Here is a 17111-nt window from a genome sequence, read left to right as displayed (position 1 = left end):
GGGGTTTTTCCGCCCTGTGCTCCAGGAGCGACCGTAAAGCGCCCGCCCAGGCCCTGGGCCCGCCCTGCGCAGAGGCGGGCAGGTGCCGGCGGCGGAGCAGGCCGCGGGCGCAGCGCCGGGCATGTGGCGGGGCCGGGAGGTCGCCCCGAAGGCCGCGACCCGCCGCCGGCCGCCCGCCATTCAATTCCCTGAGGAGAGCCCGGAGCCGCGCTTCGACGGTACGCGGGTCGTCCTCGGGAGGAGCCGCGGGGAGGAAGGGGTGGGAGTTGGGGGGGGGGCTCCTTCTGCGTGGGGAAGGTCGGAGCACCGCGGTGCCGCCGGTGGAGAGGCGGAGCAGGAGAGGCGGCGCCGGGGCTGATGGAGGCCGAAGGCGGCCGCGGGAGCCTCGGCGGTTCGGTTCGCCTGGAGGTGTTTCAAAGCATTAGTCGTGTTTCGGTCTCCGGTGAGCGCCTCGAACTTCTCGCTCAGCAGCAGCCGGTGCCTTTCTGCGAGGCCGCGCCGCGCTGAGCTGTGGGAGCGCTGCGGGCTTCGATTCGGTGCGCGGACGGCGACGTAAGGTGAGCTAACTCGGTCTGTGACTTCTCTTCATCAGAGTCGGATGTGCCGGCAGAACTGCGAGTGGCCAATGGGTCGCAGAAGTTTGTGAATTTCACTTCGACCATCCAGAACCAGCTGCTCCTGGTGTCGCTGCTGGAGCACCTGTGCCACATGTACACGCACAACCCCGTGCACTCGAGGTGCTTGTTCCGAAGTTAGTAAGAGCAGTTCTTCCTTACGGCATTACGTGCCCGCGTGTTCGGCATTGCAGAGCTCTGTCAGTGAGAGGCTCCGGGCTTCATCCTGTAGGGTGACAGGAGTAGTTCTCAGGAGAGGATGAAGACTCCAAGTCAGCTTAATTGGTACCGAGGGCCTCTGTTTTCTGAAAAAATAAATAAATGAATACCACTGCAGTTGTCAGTACAAAGAACAGGCAGTTCTCTTTCAGTTAAGTCATGAGAGTTGTGTCACAGGAAGGGAAGCGAAAGCAAGGTAATTTGCTTGAGGGAGGTTGTACTTTGTGGTGATATTAAATCGGATCTGAAAACAGATAAAAGAGGGGCTTGTTAGAAATATTTATCAAGAAGTAGCTGTGGCATTGTCTTCTCCACGTCTGCTGAAATTATGTTTTCTGAAGTCAAAGTAAGCGATTTTGGAAGTCCCATGTTTTTTCAACAGAATCCTTTGACATAATTCTAGAGCTTGCGTTCTTAGACGTGAGGTGTTTCTCCTGAAATCTGTTCATTTTGGTGTGTGGCTTATCTTAGGTATTTTGTTCATTTAAGCATGTATATAATGATCTCAGAAACCGTCTTTCATTTTTTTTCCTTGCTATACATGTATATACATGTATATATACATGCTATACATTGTAGAAAATAAAAATAGCCATGTTATGTTGCTTCTGTTTGAAGCATCCTATAGTAACAGGCAACTCACTTTTTCGTTCTTTAAGTCTGGTGTAGGCGTTTGTCACCAGGTTTTGCTGTATCTTTATATTAAAAAAAAGAACTTGCCAAAAAAAGAACAAAACCACAAATAGCTCTTAGGACTGATGAAAAAGAAACTTTCTGTAAGAAGTTGAGGTCACCCTGTGTGGGTAAGGCCAGCCTATGCTGATAGGCCTGATTCATGATTTAAGATCATTTCAGTAAAATATTAAGGCACTGGATTTTTTAACCTGTTAAACCTGTATAGGTTAAAATGAAGTAATCTGCAAAGGTTGTGCTGGCTGAGACTTAGATGTTGGACAGATGGGTTGGATCTTTACTATATAAAGAGAATTTACCTTGGAAAGGTAAGACTGCTCTGTACTGTGATGTGTACACACACTTAATTATAAAGACAAACTATTTTTAGAAGTGATTGGACTGGAGAAAGGAACATTATACTTGTCTATTTCATTGTATGCTAAATATTATATAGGGGGAAAAAGTCACATCTCTACAAAGATGCAGGTAAACCTATTCTGCAATCCTTTATCTCTCTGTTCTATAAAGGGCTAAGTTGGCTTTCCTATCGAAGTATAGGCTGCCCTATGTGATAGATCTATCTATCATGTCAGTAGTTGAAATAATTTATAAAACATTTCTGGAATTGGGAAGGAAGAGGAAAAACTGTAGGGACGCCAACTTACAGAAGTATTTCACCATTAGCCATATACTTACCTACTTAATGGTAAGTAATCATTAAAAATACCTGGTTGTTTTTTTCAACATTTTAAAGGTAGAGATCAACTTATACTGGTATACATCCATTATGTGTACAGTCAGTAAAATAGCAGTTATGCAAAATTTATAAATAAAGTGCAGGGGGGAGTTGGGAGGCATGGGAACGTGAGGAAAAGAGAAGAACTGAATCATCCCTAAGCTGTCTAGGCTGAACTTAAGAGGCACAAGCACCATTAGGGAGACACTGCTGTCCTGGACAGACTGAGGTCTGTCTGTGATCTGATAACTGCCAGCTCTGACAGTAAGAAGACTCGAAGTATCCTGGAATTATTAGGGTTTTATTTAAGCCAATAGTAGTTGAGCCCTTATGGTCCCCCCTTATGACCTGAGGGCCTTGGTTAAGGTGTGGTTACTCACAGGCTCTCTCAGGGGCCTGGGTTTGATGCAGCCTGTGCCCCTTGCTGATGGTGCAGCTGTTCCATTCCCAGTGTGCTTCTGTGGCAGATGATAGTGCTGCATTGGTAGAGTTGAAGCTGGTTTCCAAGTGGTACTGCAGTAATCGTATCTGTTTTGTGATTGTGGCTACTAAGGTCATGTTGGCTTGGGTGGATTTTTCCCCCCACTTTTCTGTTGCATGTAAGTGTCCATAACGCTCTTACTGCAAAATTCCCAGTTCCTTATAGGTTCACTTCAGCGTGCTTTATGTCCACTGAGAGATAACAGGCTGATTTTGAAGTTTCAGTACCAAAGAAAATCTTGCAAGCAAGTTGAAGATCTTGCAACTCCTAAGTGTTTGCAGTACATTTCCTGTACTGTCTTTACGGTTGCACCCATCTCCAGTATCAGTTCTTTCTGTCACAGCACTGCTTAACCTGGCTGTGCAGTATGCAGCAATTTGGTGTGGGTGATTTCTTTACTACAGTACTTAAACAAATGTGAGCTGATATGGGAATTAGAATAACACTGTAGTGCCTCTTTACTGTATGGGTGTCCTCATGCTTTGAGTTGCTCTTTTCTCTGAGAGAATGTGGTACAAAGGTAAGGAGTGAACAGGTGAATGTTTGAATGATTCACCCGCTGAGATAAGAGAGAGCAGGAAATGCGACAAAATGCATGGCAATTAGCTGCATTATGCAAAGGGATTCCCCCAGAGCAACTCTAGTTTGGGTTTAATTAGCTTTTATCCCTATGGGAAGGGCCATTGTGATAGAAGTGACTGAACATTCAGGTTTTCAGATGCGCTCTCTTTCAAATAAAGTTTGCTCATTTCAGAAAACAACTGCTTACATGGTCTTATTGGCAAGCTGTGTTTAATGTGACCTTTTTCTGTTCCTTTGTGCAGTACTTCGACAGGCTTTCACGAGAACAGGTTTGCTCTCCCCTTTTGCCTTCTGTGATGAGTTTAGTACTGTAAGACTGCAGCATAATAGAGCCATTACTGAGCTAATGAAAGCAGCTAACCGACAAGTACTTAATGGGGTAAGCTTTGTTAATTTTGTTTGGCAGCATCTGCGTTTAGGGATTAACACATTGCATCTAAAGAATATTTTGTTTTGGGGTTCTTTTAATACTGGATTGGTTGTTTTCAGTAACTACAAATAGAATTCCAGTTCTGTCTTGTCTATTTGAGATGGTGTGTTCTGGACCTGTAGGTGCAAATCGATGTTTTTGAAACCAGAAATATTTCATTCTGTATTAAATAGTAGTGTTAAAAAAATGTTTTTTTCTTTTTTAAACATAGGCAAAGTGTTCTAAACATTGCTACTGCTTTTTTTGTCAGCAGGCAGGCATGCATTCTGACTTTTAACTGCTCTGGTTAACTGTACCCTTGTGTTGGGCTTCAGGCTGAGTCAGAGCGGTTTATTCATCTGTCTGCTTCAACTATGCCAGTTAATGCTGTGTTGAGCATGTTTTGGAGCCCTCGTGTTATCCTGTTTGCCAGCAGGGGTTGCTCTGAAGGGCAGCATTCTCTCCAGCAGTGACCTTAGCTGCTCGCCGGTAGGGCAGTACTTCAGTTCGCTCTCGAGAATGAATGGCTGTCTGTATCTGTGAACTCGTTTTCTTCTAGGAGCGCAGTTCTAGTTTCTGTTTTGATTAAGCTGTTTGTGGTAATGGCATGGTAGACCTATTGCTCTGTGTGGCATGTTTTTATGTTGGATTTTATTGTTTCATAGGAACTTGATAATGGAGATTCTCGTGCAATTGGGTATGTATTCAAAGCATTGAAAAGATACTAAACAACTTCCTCCCTAGAGTTCTGTGTGAATTTGATTCATGTGCCACACCTTGTATTTAATTTCTGAAACACAGAAAAAAGTGGAAATTTCTCGATGGTCTCTCAAAATGGTCTGATGAAATCTCCTTCAGTACGACAGCTGTCATTAATGTGGTCATAAGGAAAACAAGAGTTACCAGGCATACACTTAAAGAAATCATTTGAATACTCGCATTAATTTGGGATGTGGATTTGAGGCACATAGTGTGCTCTCACCTTAACTGCCTGTGCTATACTGTTGCCTTTCAGTATTCAGTATGGCAATGCCAAGGTATTGGGTTTTTTTCTTCTTTTCATAATATAAACGGTATTTCTGGATTGCCTGTGGCATATATAATAACTTCATTGAAAGTTGTAACTTAGTTTGATGCAGCCTAATTTTTGAATAGGGAAAAAGAAGTTCTCTTGGAAGCACAGACTTCACGATACTTGAATGAATTTGATGAGATTGCAAGATTGGGAAAAGGAGGATATGGCCAAGTATACAAGGTATTCTTTTCATTTATAGCTTAACAGTTTATAGCTCGTTTTTCTTTGAAGTTTACATTTTCTGCTTAGTCTGCGCACGCCGACGTTCCAGTTGTTGCTTGAAAAGAAGGCAACTTCAATTGGAACACAAACTGTCCATCCGATGTTGAGCACTGCTGAACACTTGCAGTGCACGGCCAAGTGCAGGTTCCCCAAGTGGGACAGGCCACATTTAGATGGCAGTTGTGGTCCCTCAGATGTACTGAGAACCTGACTTGTTGGTCATCAGGGCCTATTGGCATTTTTCTGTTGATGAGATAGCTGTAGAGGGGCGTGTTTCACAAAGTTTGGATTAGAAGTTTGCAGCCCTGAAAATAAGGCGAAGGTATTGAATCTTCATCCTAGACAGCTAAAGCCTCGTCCTGGTTTAACTTTCTGATTAAAGCAAGAAGTTATCCATATAGAGTGCAGAAATTAATTGATAGAAGATAGTTGTTTCTAAAGGTTTTAATAACTCACTAACTTAGACACTTCAGCAAATAATTTTGTCGTATTGCAATTGTTTTCAGGTCAGAAACAAGTTAGATGGTCAGTTCTATGCTATTAAAAAAATCAATATTAAGAAGGCTACAAGAAGAGATTGCATGAAGGTATTATTTATTTCATTTCCTCCCATCTCTTTTAATTCTCTGTTTGCTCTAACCGATTTCGATTTAAGCACTAACTGCATTACTAAATTCTCAAGCCTTCAAGAAGTATTAATTAAAAACAGCATTTACATTTGTTAGTCTGGGTTTCCATAGATTTGACCTTATCTGTACCTAATAGAAAAAAGTGACTAAGAGATACTTAAGTACTTTCGCTGTGGTATATTAGCTTGATTTTGATTGTATTATCCGTATATAAAAATTGTAGTTTGTTCTAAAGCTTCCAAATTTCCTCCATTTTTATAATATTATTTGTTTGATTTTTTTTTTTTTTTTTTTTTTTTTTTTTAATTATTTTTCCTCAGGAATTCTTCTTGTTATATTGTGGGTTTACTAAGCAGTCTAACTAAAGAACAGTCATACCGGGTTGTTTGGGATTTTTTTTTGTCCTCTTAGGTCCTTCGAGAAGTTAAAGTGCTGGCTGGACTGCAGCATCCTCATATTGTGGGCTATCACACTGCTTGGATGGAACAGGTTCAAACAGCTTGCCCAAAAGGAAAGTACAGCATATTGAGCAATTCTTGCTTATCTGTTACTCAGTAATGAATTTGGAAGTATGAAAGCATTAGCTTTTCTTCCGGAAATATTTGGCAAGGATTTTAAAGTTGGCTGAGGTTAAGTAAAACGCAATAAAAAGTTTTAACTCAAAATGTAGTGAGTTAAGAAGGAGAAGAAGAATGCTTGGGGATGAACCACTTCAGCTACAGGAGAACAAGTGATGAGTAGGAGTAAAAAACCCACACAAACTAGGAATATTTTGAAATGTCATGGTTGTGGCAAAGTAGGGTAAATCTCCCACTATGCTCCTCTTTCTACTTAGAAAACAGTTCTGAAAACCTGAAAGAACCTAGAAGTACTTCAAAAGGGAAAAAACAATCAAAAGGCAAAAAAACCCCTGTCTCTTATTTTGCTTTCTGCAAGACTTTTAAATTTGACAAATAGAGTTCTGCAGTTACAGATCATCTGTTTGTTTGTTGTTTTTTTTTTTTGTACTGGTTATTATATATATATATATGTATATATATATATATATATGTATAATATATATAAAAGGAGAATTAATCTCCTTTTATGTTCATTTTACACATCCTTTGCCCCCTTCCCCCCTCCCCTTTTTTCCCCTGGTTTCTCTGTTCTCAGCTCTTCCCACACTTTGTCCTTTGGTCCTTTTCAAACCCTAATCTGTTGGTGACTTTTCTTTCTCATTCTCTTCCGGAATGCAGCTAAATCTTTTGATCCTCACTTAGTGGGAGGTTTGCTTATCCTCTGTCTGACCTTATTGTTTTTCATGTCAGTGAATTGATTTCCAGCCTGCTATAAGCACAAAAGAAAATACTTAGTTGATAGTATAGTAAAATAGACAAGTCTTTTTAAGTCTGTGATATTGAGAATCTTGAAGGATACAACTTCTGAGTGCTAGGAATACCTTACGGGCATTTAATGTTGAAAGTGTAACAAGTGGGTATTGTGGTACTTAATGGTTTTCTGTGGCTTAGAAGACAGTTATTTTGTATTTGCTTCTGAAATGTGTGCTAAAATAAAGTTATTTTTCATGTGAGTACACGATTTTTATTGAAAATTATTTCAGATATTTTCAAAACAGCAGCAAAGTGATGCAGATGGGGGTGCCTTGAGGAGTTGTTTCTTTAGCTGTGTGTTATCTTATACTTAAGGCCTTATTTTGAACTGGCTGAGTAATTAAGGATCAAAGCTGGGTGAACATGTAGAGGAACCAAATCTAACACTTCCAGAGATTTCTTATAATGTTTAATTTCTTTTAAAGAAAAAGGAAGAACAGATTACTCGGGGTTGTTTCTTAGTCTGAGAAATGGCTTTTGTATTGCAAAGAGAAAGATATTTACAAATAGTGGAGTTCAGGAAGATGCTGTAGCTTAAACATTGCTTTGTAGTACGTATGTGCATGTTTTGTTTCCTGACGTACCATACCTATCTTCTCATCCAATAGATAAGACAATATTGAAGTTGCAGTCGTTACCCTTGGAACAGGAGAGTGGCAAGTAAGTATAACACACCTCAGCGATAACATTTCTTTCTCTTTAATTCAAATGCTTTTATTTTTCTTTAAATAGCGTTAAAAGAGTACAGAATTCAGCACGTGTTGCTTTTTACTTTCTAATTACAACAAGGAAAAAGCATTAGTTATCCTTGTCATTGTTTCTGTTCTGGTTGAGTTGAAGAATGTTGCTGGATACCCCTGCCTGCCTTGGATCTCGCAATTTCAGAGTGCCTGAGTGTAGTATGGGGTTCACGTTTGCTTCAAAAGCTTTATGGTATTTGCCAACATTGATTAATACTGCAGAGTCTTTTTAGGGCAATGGGGCCTTCTGTTTCTCAGAAGTGTTGATTAGCCTTTTTGGTAAGGAGGTGGAGTCCAATGAAAAATATTACAGTGCAGTTTCCTAACTGAAAAGGAGAGAATCATCATAGTTCTACCCAGTGAATACTGTGACCTATGGCTGTGTGTGTGTCTGTGAGCTATCTGGGTCAGCTGCCAGAAATCCATGCTCAGGGAGAATATAAAAAGGTTGCAGCCAACACTTGGCAGTTCATGATCCTAAAGTTCTATGTGGGGAAGTAGCTGAACTCTTAACTCTGGAGTACAGTTTGCAATAAAAAATGAAGTTTTCAGAATGGTGTATTGCAAGTGCATGGCATAAAACTCTGCATTTAGATTTCTCTCTCTTTATTCTTTTCAGTGATCACTGTCACATTCAGAGTGTGGAAAGTGGTAGTTCAATTATTTTTGCTGACCTTACTTCACAAGAAGAAAAGTCTGGCGACAGTACATATCTTAGAAATCAGGATAGTGAATTGGTGCAGAATATGGATGTAAGGAATGATTTCACTAACAGCAATAGTAAGGAAATAGGTATGAAACCAAATAGATGTGAATCGCCCGTAGAACTACAAGCAGACTCTGTCAGTAGTGTTGACTGTAGATCAACTGATTTTAAAAATGATTCATCATACGGCCATCCCTGTAGTCTGGATCTAGATGCTAGTGCTGGAAGTGAGTCCTGCACTGAAGAGTGCTCTGGGAATGATGTAGCTCTCTGTGGAGGGTTCGAGGTAAGTGCAGCTCTCCTTAAGTACATCTAGCTGCTGTCTGATTTCATGAAGGCTGCAAAGGAAAATGTGGATGTTGCAGGAATTGTTTATAATGATAAATTTTAAAGGACTTTTATTAGAACCGAGAGTATTGACTCTTATTACTTTGAGTAATTACAAGGAAAACGACCAGCAATGTGTATGTGGCAAAACTCACATACAGAAAAGTCTCTGTTAGTCATTCGGGGTCCTTTTGATGTGCTTACATGAGTAAAAAGTGCTACTCCTGTGTTTCTGAGAAAGAAAACAAACCAACAGACTTGAACATTTTCAATATTCAGCAACAGCAGCTAGTTTAGATATTGGTGAAAGTGCCTGGGTATGTGATGCTGACCCTGTCCAGCGTGAGATTACATGTGAGAGGGAAGGAATGACCACTCTGCTTTCGCCTCTTAAACTGTTGGCGTTTTACCCCTGCGGTGTTTTGTACAATGCAGATGGCTCAGGAATGTTTCAAGCCTTTGCTATCAGTTGCAGTTCCCTTGTGAAAGAAGTCTCAGGTTTTAAAGGTGTCTGAGTTGTCCAGATTTTCAAATGAGCACATGCATTGTCTGAGAATGACTTTACATGTTTGTGTAAATACAGTTCCATATCAACAGGTTGACTTTTCTTGTTTTATATCTGTTTACGCGATTAAGTCAGAATGAACCTCCATGCAGTAATTCTAACTGCTTTTATAGTCTCATTTGAATCTTTAAATATATATATAATAAATCTAGCTGGCTGTTCCGTTAGCTTTGGTCTTATAACAATTGCTACAATTTGAGGAAGAACAGCAGCAACAAAATCAAAGCCCAAACTAGATAGCAGTAGTACTGTATCTGTTGTCATTTTGGTAACTGAATTTTGGCTTAAGATAAATTTAGTTTCTGTTGCCTTTAAAGAAGGTAAGTAAGGTGATGCTGTTCATTACATCAGCAGTACCATGTTTTGCTGTTAGGTGGAGTATCGTTTGATGCTTTATATACAGATGCAACTGTGTGAACTGTCCTTGTGGGACTGGATTGCTGCCCGTAACAGAAGGTGCAGTGAGAAAACAGAGGATGCTGCTGGTAAGATTCATAGCTGTTTTTAAAGTTTCCTTGCTATAAAGCAAATAGTGACCTTTTCTCAATTAGAAGTTCATTTGCAGGATGTTTTAATTCAGCAGCTTATAGTATGGATCTTCTTAATTGGATTCTTTATTCGTTTCATCCAATAGCTGCTAGTATTGAACCTTGATATGATAGATGTTGTTGAAAGAGATTCAAGTTTGTGACTTTCAGACAGCTCTGAAAAAGAATGAATGTATGCCAGAGCCGTACTTGTTACCAACACAGAGCTCTGTATGGGTGATGCTTGCTTGGAGCAGTTTTTAAATGAGAGAATCTGCTCTTTGTCAGAAAGTTGTTTAAGCAGTAGTTATTTTTTTTCTTCATTCAAAGCAGATTGGCAGAATTCCAGTCAGAGACAAATGGACAGGTAGTGAATGCAGGTACTTCAGATTTGTGATCATTAAATTCATAATCGTACAACTGTGCGGTGGGACTTGGAGAAACCTGCATGCAGATGCAGTGATGTTCCAGGAACCGACCTGCATTCTGAGCTTAGTGACTTTCTAGGGTTTCAAAATACTTTCTTAGGAGAACTGTGGGAAATACCATCTTTTAAACCGTGCTCGTTCCATTAAATTTTTTTTCCATATCATAAATAAACTGGTTTCAGTGAGACATAGTAACATAAACTTAAGTATCTCGTCAAAATTTAGCCAAATAATGTATATTCTGAATTGCTTCAAGGTCCATACCATCTTGTGGATGTCAGCTGGACAATGAAAATTTTTGAAGAGTTATTAGAAGGAGTGTGCTATATCCACAGCATGGGAGTGATGCATCGAGACATTAAAGTAAGTTTGTTAGGTTATCACTTGAGGCTAAAGAAAACAAGGGTAGCTTCTGTGATGGGAGAAAAAAAAACCAGCTTCACAACTTTTGAGGGGGTATGGGCTCTTAAATTTAGCTCTGTTGTAGATGAAAAATAAACTCTGGGCAGCCTGGTCTGGTATTAAATGGGGAGGTTGGTGGCCCTGCCTGTGGCGGGGGGGGGTTGGAGATTCATGATTCTTGAGGTCCCTTCCAACCCTGGCCATTCTGTGATATGTTCAAAGTATAGTTTTTTTTTTCTCCTTAAGTTTTCCCTCATTTGCAAATTAATTCCTGTCTTTCAAAATAGTTCTGGTCTCATGTAAGGGACTCAGACTGTAGGTGACTTCGATGAAGGAATTAAAAGTTTATTTTAATTCCTATTAAATGTAGTGAAGATCAGACTTAGAAAAATACACTTTGAATGGATTGCAGTAGATGCTTTTTGTGTGTTCCTTCGTTGTGTTTTTTTGTGTGTGTGGCTTTTTCTTTTTTTTTTTTTTTTTGAACTTTAATCATAAGAGTAGTTTTAACTTACAGGCTAGCTTAAATGTGAAGTGTAGGTTGACTACACCTTGCTTTTTTCCCCCTCACTCCTGCTTAACCTCGCGTAACCCACTAGCAGTGAAGTGAGTGTGTATTCTGCTCTGCTTCCTTCAGAAGCTTTCTGCACAAAGAGATGGCAGCTCTTTGAGGAGATCAGTGTAAATATTACCTTGGTAATTAAAACTCTGCAAATGAAAATTTGGAGCTGCTTCAGAAAACACAACATTAATCTTCATTCTGGATCAATTTTAATTTCGCTAAGGCTGTTCAGGGTTTACAGTATCTCGGTTTGCTTTCCTGTTCAGTGTCATCACAGGCGAGTTTTCCTACATTCTCATAGCTGTATAATGAATTCCATACAGTTGCTGGAAGCCTGGTTTTGAGCCAGTACTTGCTGTTCTCTCCATATATTCTTCTAACAGTGATCTTGCAGATATCCTCCAGGGACAGTAATTTCTGTGATAGTGTTAGAAGGAAGTCCTTCAGCTTTTGGAATTTTGAGAACAGAAGGCCAGTGGGTAGATTTCCTTGATTATCTCTTAACTTCAGTGGATATGAGAATCCCAGCAACTTGTTCAGCAGTGCTCTGTCTTTTAAATGTGATCTCTTCTGAAGAAAAAGAAAGACTGGAGATTGCCCATCTCTTGTTAGACTGTTCATGTCTGCTTTATACTCCAACAGGAGATGGACTATTTCCCTTCTACCCCCTGAGCAGGCCTCGTGCACAGCTGTTCGTCCTTCATGATCCTGGATATTTACATTGGCTCCGTTACTTAATAGTAAAGAGATGCAATCTATGTTGACACCTAAAATTCTGCTTGCTTTGGATGATGCTGCACACACTGCAATGTGGAGGGCAGTTCTGCCACAAGTTGTAATAGTAGAATTGGTGTTTGCTCCAGATGCAATTAAAGTTGCTGTTGCCTCTGCATTCAGTGACCCTGCAGCTATGTGAAGAGGCATCCAGCCAGATTTGGCTGTGTCCTTTGTGTTGAGACAGTATTCAAAAAGAATGGATGTAGGTGGAAAGTCATCATCAGACTGTTGACTTGAGTGTACCAGGTGGTCACAGTTGCAGTTACTCATTTCAGGCTTTATCTGGTGTTTTACGTTGTGCAAGATAGAGACACTCTTCTGTGTTACTCTGTGAAGCTGGCCGACTTCTCTGAGATTTGCCTCAAGTGGACATCGCAGCTCTGCAGGCACTGGGCAAGTTGAGTAGGAGATGGAGTGCTGTGTAGCCTCTGGTTATTTCTGTAACATAAAACATAGCTTCAAGTTAGTTCGTTTTTACTGAGGAAAAAAATACTTCTGGACTGGTGGAGTGTAACGCAGTAAGGTCACAAAACAGAGCAAGCTCTATGGATGGCAATGACCGAAGAGCAGCTGGATCGTTAACTTATTTTTGTTAATCACTGCTCCCATGTGCTTAGCAGGAATGCAACAAATGGTGTTATACTTAATTTCCTCCTATATTTCCCAGTTTTATAGCATGGAAATGTGTCAATATAGTTTGATTTCAGGTCAGTGAAACTCACAGAAGAATCATAAGCAGGCAGAAGTTCCAGTGGATCTGTGATACAATCTAGCAGTGCTTCTGGATGTGTGGATTACAGTTTGTTATGGGTCAGTTCTGTCATCAGATTCATTGCAAACCAGCAATATTAAGCAGCTTCTGGGACAAACTTGTCACTTGTGGCTCCATGAACTTGTGACTGATTCTTGCCTCTTTTTCTCTATTCAGATCAGGAAATGTTGTTTTAAAAATTACCGTGATAAGTTTTCAGTTTCAGCAGTATAGTCAACAATAAATGAGTCTGAGTCAACAGGTACTGCTTCTGTTTTTGGTTGCTGTTTACACAAATTACAGACTGAGTGGTATTTCCTACTCAATCTTTCCATTCTACGTTTGATTTAATAGATCTGTTTTAAACCTAACAGGTTGTCTTATGTTTTATATTTAGTGATTCCTTGAATCAAAGACATTGCAAATTTTCAGCATTCTTGTCAACTGTTTCTGCACGTCATTCCACTTCTCTTATGTGTTATTCCAACCAGGGATGTTCTGTGTTTCTGTAATTGTATTTGAGATGAGAGGCAGTATTGGAGGTGACAGTTCATTAATTTGTACAGGACTGTGTAATGTTTTCTTCTTCATCTCCCTACCCTCTCCAAAGGAAAAAAAAAAAAAAGTTGGTGATGTGCATTTTGCGTCATGAAGCAGCAGTGAGCATCAAATTGCTGTTTTTAGGGCTGTTACCACTCTTGAACAGTAAATCAGCTTAGAGATAGTTGTTGAGCGTGTAAAATTGATTTTCCTTTTATTTGCATTGTAATGTTTATTTGCACTGAATTCCTTTTGCCTGTTAAGACCAGCAAGATCCTTTTATGATTCTTGGCATTCAGACCTCATCTTTATTTCTCTGCCAGGAAACTTTATCTCGCTGTTCACCCTTTTTCTACATCATTTATGAATACGTTGTTCAGTGAGTTCCTGGTACAGCTCAATAAAACAATTGCTTGTTGATATCCTCCACTGTGAAAGCTTCACTGTGACCATTTGTCCTGATCCTTTCTTTCACGGCTTCAAACAGGTTACTTTCTGTAGGAACCTTTTCTGTTGCCTCACTGCAGCTCAGATCAATGAGGGTCCTGACATTCTTTCTGAAATTCCTGTTAGCCTGATCCTTCAGAGAAACGTGAGACGTGGAGGCCTGTGCTGTGAGCTGGGAGTCCCCAGGGGCTTCTCCCCAGAGTAACACTTATGCTTGCAGTTCCAGTGGCCTCTTTATGATTTTATGAAGACTTATGAGTCTGATCTTATCAGGGAACCACAATCATTGAATGTTTCTTTATATTTTTTTTGAATTTAAAAATAAATAAATACATATCAATAACACATGGAGTGTTACCTGGAGGGAGAGCAGGTCTGTGAGGTGGGGGTCCTTCCAAGCACTCGCTATTTGCTAACAGATGGTAAAGCTTTAACTCCCGCCATTTTCCATCATGATTTCACGTAGCTCTTCACAGCGCAATCTGTGTCCTCTGCCCTCACAAGAGCACAGGGCAAGCACAGGCAGTGGCAGTGCTGCTGGCTGTCTTGCTTACTCTGCTACTGGCAGACAAGGGAGTTACAGTTTTTGTAATGACAATCCGTAATCAGAACTGAAAGGTTTGATCTCTTTCCTTTGAGCAGTGCCTTTCTTTGTGATGTTCTGGGCTGCCTGATTCTAGAACAGCTGTGAAGTAACTGTGCTATTCTGAAAGTATTGCAAAAGCAGCAAAAGTTTTAAAAACTGAAGAAAGGCTTCTGCTCTGTTTGCTGTGTTGCTAGAGCTGATCATTTAGTAGAAGAAAAGTCTGTATGAAGCAACATTGTTTGCAGTTCTCATTGCACTGCACTAAGTTCAGAAACTGCTGCAGAGTAAGTAAAGAACAGTAATTGGATGTAGTTTTCTTTTAAGTGGCAAGTATTCCTTCGCCCTGCACACGTGCTGCTAACGCGTCTCAGCCGTGCTCGTGCAGCTGAAATAAATGGACAACTCGTTCAGTGTTTCTGCAGGCAGTGCTCCACTCAGCAGCCTCAGCAACTGCTTCCATTCCAGCTTTCCAAGAAAAACACTTGGCACTTTGCAGCTGTGCTTGTCGTTTAGAGGACTCTTGTTTTATGTGAGGTCTTGCCCAGTGATCTCAGTACTGATTTCTGCTACTTAGGTTTCACTTGCTGTGCATTCTTGCCTGTTAACATTACTGTTCTGAAAAACTGCCATTTCCTGCTGAGAAGTACATTATCTTTTAGCTAAACCTTTTTTTTCCCTGTTTTTCTTTTCTTTTTTTTCCTGGATCCTTTGTAAGTAGTCTTTCTGCCCAAATGGTGGTGAATATTTGAAACACTCTGACTATTTTCTTCTATCTCACTGATGAAAGTATGAAAGAATCATTGTCCTACACATCTGAATGACTGGATGCAACAGGTTTTGAAACAGCTGAATGCAACTTCAGCAATTCATAATCCTTTATATAGATATCTTAATACTTCACACTGTCTTATTTTGTAGCCCAGAAATATATTTTTGCATGGATCAGATCATCAAGTTAAAATAGGAGATTTTGGATTAGCCTGCCAAGACCTCCTTTGGGATGATGCAGACCAGTGGTTTCACACAGGAAGGATAAATGGTAAGAGCAGAAATCTTTGTAGGTTTCAGCGTTTTAAGTTTCTAGCATATTTAAGACATTAATAAGTCTAAACTCATTTTTTAAAGGACTGACACATACCTCAGGTGTGGGGACTTGCCTATATGCTTCCCCAGAACAGCTGCAGGGGTCTGACTACGACTTCAAGGTAGGTTTTGTTTTTTACCCCTCCTCTATGAACACATTTAAATGCTATTATCTGATTAGTGCTGATATTCAGATTGTCCAGGGTAACACTTTATGTCTACCTGCATAACCTGAAATGTTATGCAGGTAACTATACTGAAACTATATGCTTAATGTTAATAGCATCACTCATCCGAAAAGAAAGTCTGACAGTAAAATGATTCTTGTTTCTGTAAGGCATACGTAGGACATATCATAGGAATAAAGCATAAGCTTCTCAGTGATGTCATTGTTGGTTAATTTTCCAACTTTTTCTTCTTTTTTCCAACAATTTGGTCAATTACGGTTACTCCCATTTTTTTGCTGAAACAGACTTCAGCTTTGCCTGCTAAATCCAGAAGTTGTGTTTCTGAGATCATTTTGAAGAATCTGTATGGATTTGAATTTGAGTTGCTTCAGTAGTGCCACAGAACTTTTCTTATCCTGAAACTTTGTCATAAGCCTCACTGCAGTGTTTGTGAGATGAAATCTGGTTGGTCCTTTGAAGTAGAAATTATCCCAGAACTTTTTCTTTGCCCTTTTTCAGTCAGACATGTATAGCTTGGGTGTTATCCTGCTAGAACTCTTCCAGCCATTTGGAACAGAAATGGAAAGAGCAGAAGTTATAACAAATGTAAGGAATGGCCACATTCCTCGTAACTTCTACAAGAAATGGCCTGTTCAAGCCAAGTATGTGAAACTTCTCACCAGTCAGGTATCCACAGAAAGACCAAGTGCTGCTCAGCTTCGTGACAGTGAGCTGTTTCATACCACAGAACACGTAAGTACTGCCAACATCAGCCTTCAGGATAAAAAATATCAAAGCTAAATTGCTTTGTAACAATCTCCTTACCTTTCCTGTCTTGTGCCTATTTTAAAACTTAAAGAGAATTGCGTGATTGAGATCATTATTCCCTGTTAGAATATTTAGGCTACTGTTTCCAGCTCTTTTAAAGGAGAAAAATAGCCAATAAGTGCAGGTAACTTAAGACTGGACACTTGATTTGCAGACGGAGGTTTTTTGTCAGCTCTGCAGTCTTTGTTACAGTTATCCCTTTCCTTGCCACTAAGATCTGTGCTGCAGAATCTTATTTGTAGTTGACTACAGATGTGCCAATACACTGATGAGGATTTATCCCTGCCTGTAAATAAACCAGCTGTCTCACATCTCCAGGTTATTTCTAATCTACAGCAAAAGGTGAGAGAGCAAGAAGAAGAAATAGAAAAGCTGAAAGAGAAACTAAGACTGCTTTCCTCTGGACAAGATGAACATATGAAACAAGGTTCTCCAGTTTAAGTACAGGAAGAACACAACTACTGTATGTTAAGTTATAGAAAAACTTTTTTTTTTTTACATAAAAATAGTTTGGTGCATTTTGATTTTCCTGTCTGTTCTTTAAACCGAAAAGATTCCAAGTTAAATTGTACAGAGAAAAAAGATGGAAAAATTCAAAATACAGCTTGTATTTGCATAGGACTGCTTTAGGTAACTAAACAAACGTGTTTCTCACGCAGC

General features: G+C 40.0%; 1 protein-coding gene across 4 annotated transcripts; it reads left to right on the top strand.

Annotated features, from left to right (window-relative positions):
- The first annotated feature begins 121 nt into the window (after positions 1-121).
- Positions 122-16969, top strand: EIF2AK1 (eukaryotic translation initiation factor 2 alpha kinase 1). Of its 4 annotated transcripts, none has more exons than XM_042827760.1 (15): positions 122-218; positions 593-751; positions 3550-3686; positions 4382-4413; positions 4872-4971; positions 5520-5600; positions 6054-6153; positions 7624-7675; positions 8663-8747; positions 9727-9838; positions 10565-10671; positions 15292-15412; positions 15499-15578; positions 16143-16376; positions 16770-16969. In XM_042827760.1, the coding sequence occupies exons 1-15, from the start codon at positions 122-124 to the stop codon at positions 16890-16892; spliced, it is 1620 nt and encodes a 539-aa protein (XP_042683694.1). In that variant the 3' UTR covers positions 16893-16969. The 4 variants fall into 4 exon arrangements, with proteins under 4 accessions (XP_042683694.1, XP_042683691.1, XP_042683690.1 ...); XM_042827757.1 differs by having other exon boundaries at positions 8375-8747; positions 9757-9838; XM_042827756.1 differs by having other exon boundaries at positions 8375-8747.
- The last annotated feature ends 142 nt before the right edge of the window (positions 16970-17111 follow it).

Source organism: Centrocercus urophasianus, unplaced genomic scaffold (assembly GCF_019232065.1).
Source record: "Centrocercus urophasianus isolate 14NV4802_14NV808 unplaced genomic scaffold, USGS_Curo_1.0 seq_29, whole genome shotgun sequence".
NCBI classification, from domain to species: domain Eukaryota; kingdom Metazoa; phylum Chordata; class Aves; order Galliformes; family Phasianidae; genus Centrocercus; species Centrocercus urophasianus.
The sequence above is the reverse complement of the archived record's forward strand: the minus strand, read 5'-3'. Positions and strand labels throughout refer to the sequence as shown.

What these genes read in the sequence shown, in the direction of transcription:
- EIF2AK1 (XM_042827756.1), top strand. Translation starts at nt 122, where the DNA reads ATGTGGCGGGGCCGGGAGGTCGCCCCGAAGGCCGCGACCCGCCGCCGG. An exon ending in TTGGAACAGGAGAGTGGCAA is followed by an intron (nt 7,676 to 8,374) that starts GTAAGTATAACA and finishes TATTCTTTTCAG; the next exon opens with TGATCACTGTCACATTCAGA. An exon ending in GGTCTGACTACGACTTCAAG is followed by an intron (nt 15,579 to 16,142) that starts GTAGGTTTTGTT and finishes GCCCTTTTTCAG; the next exon opens with TCAGACATGTATAGCTTGGG.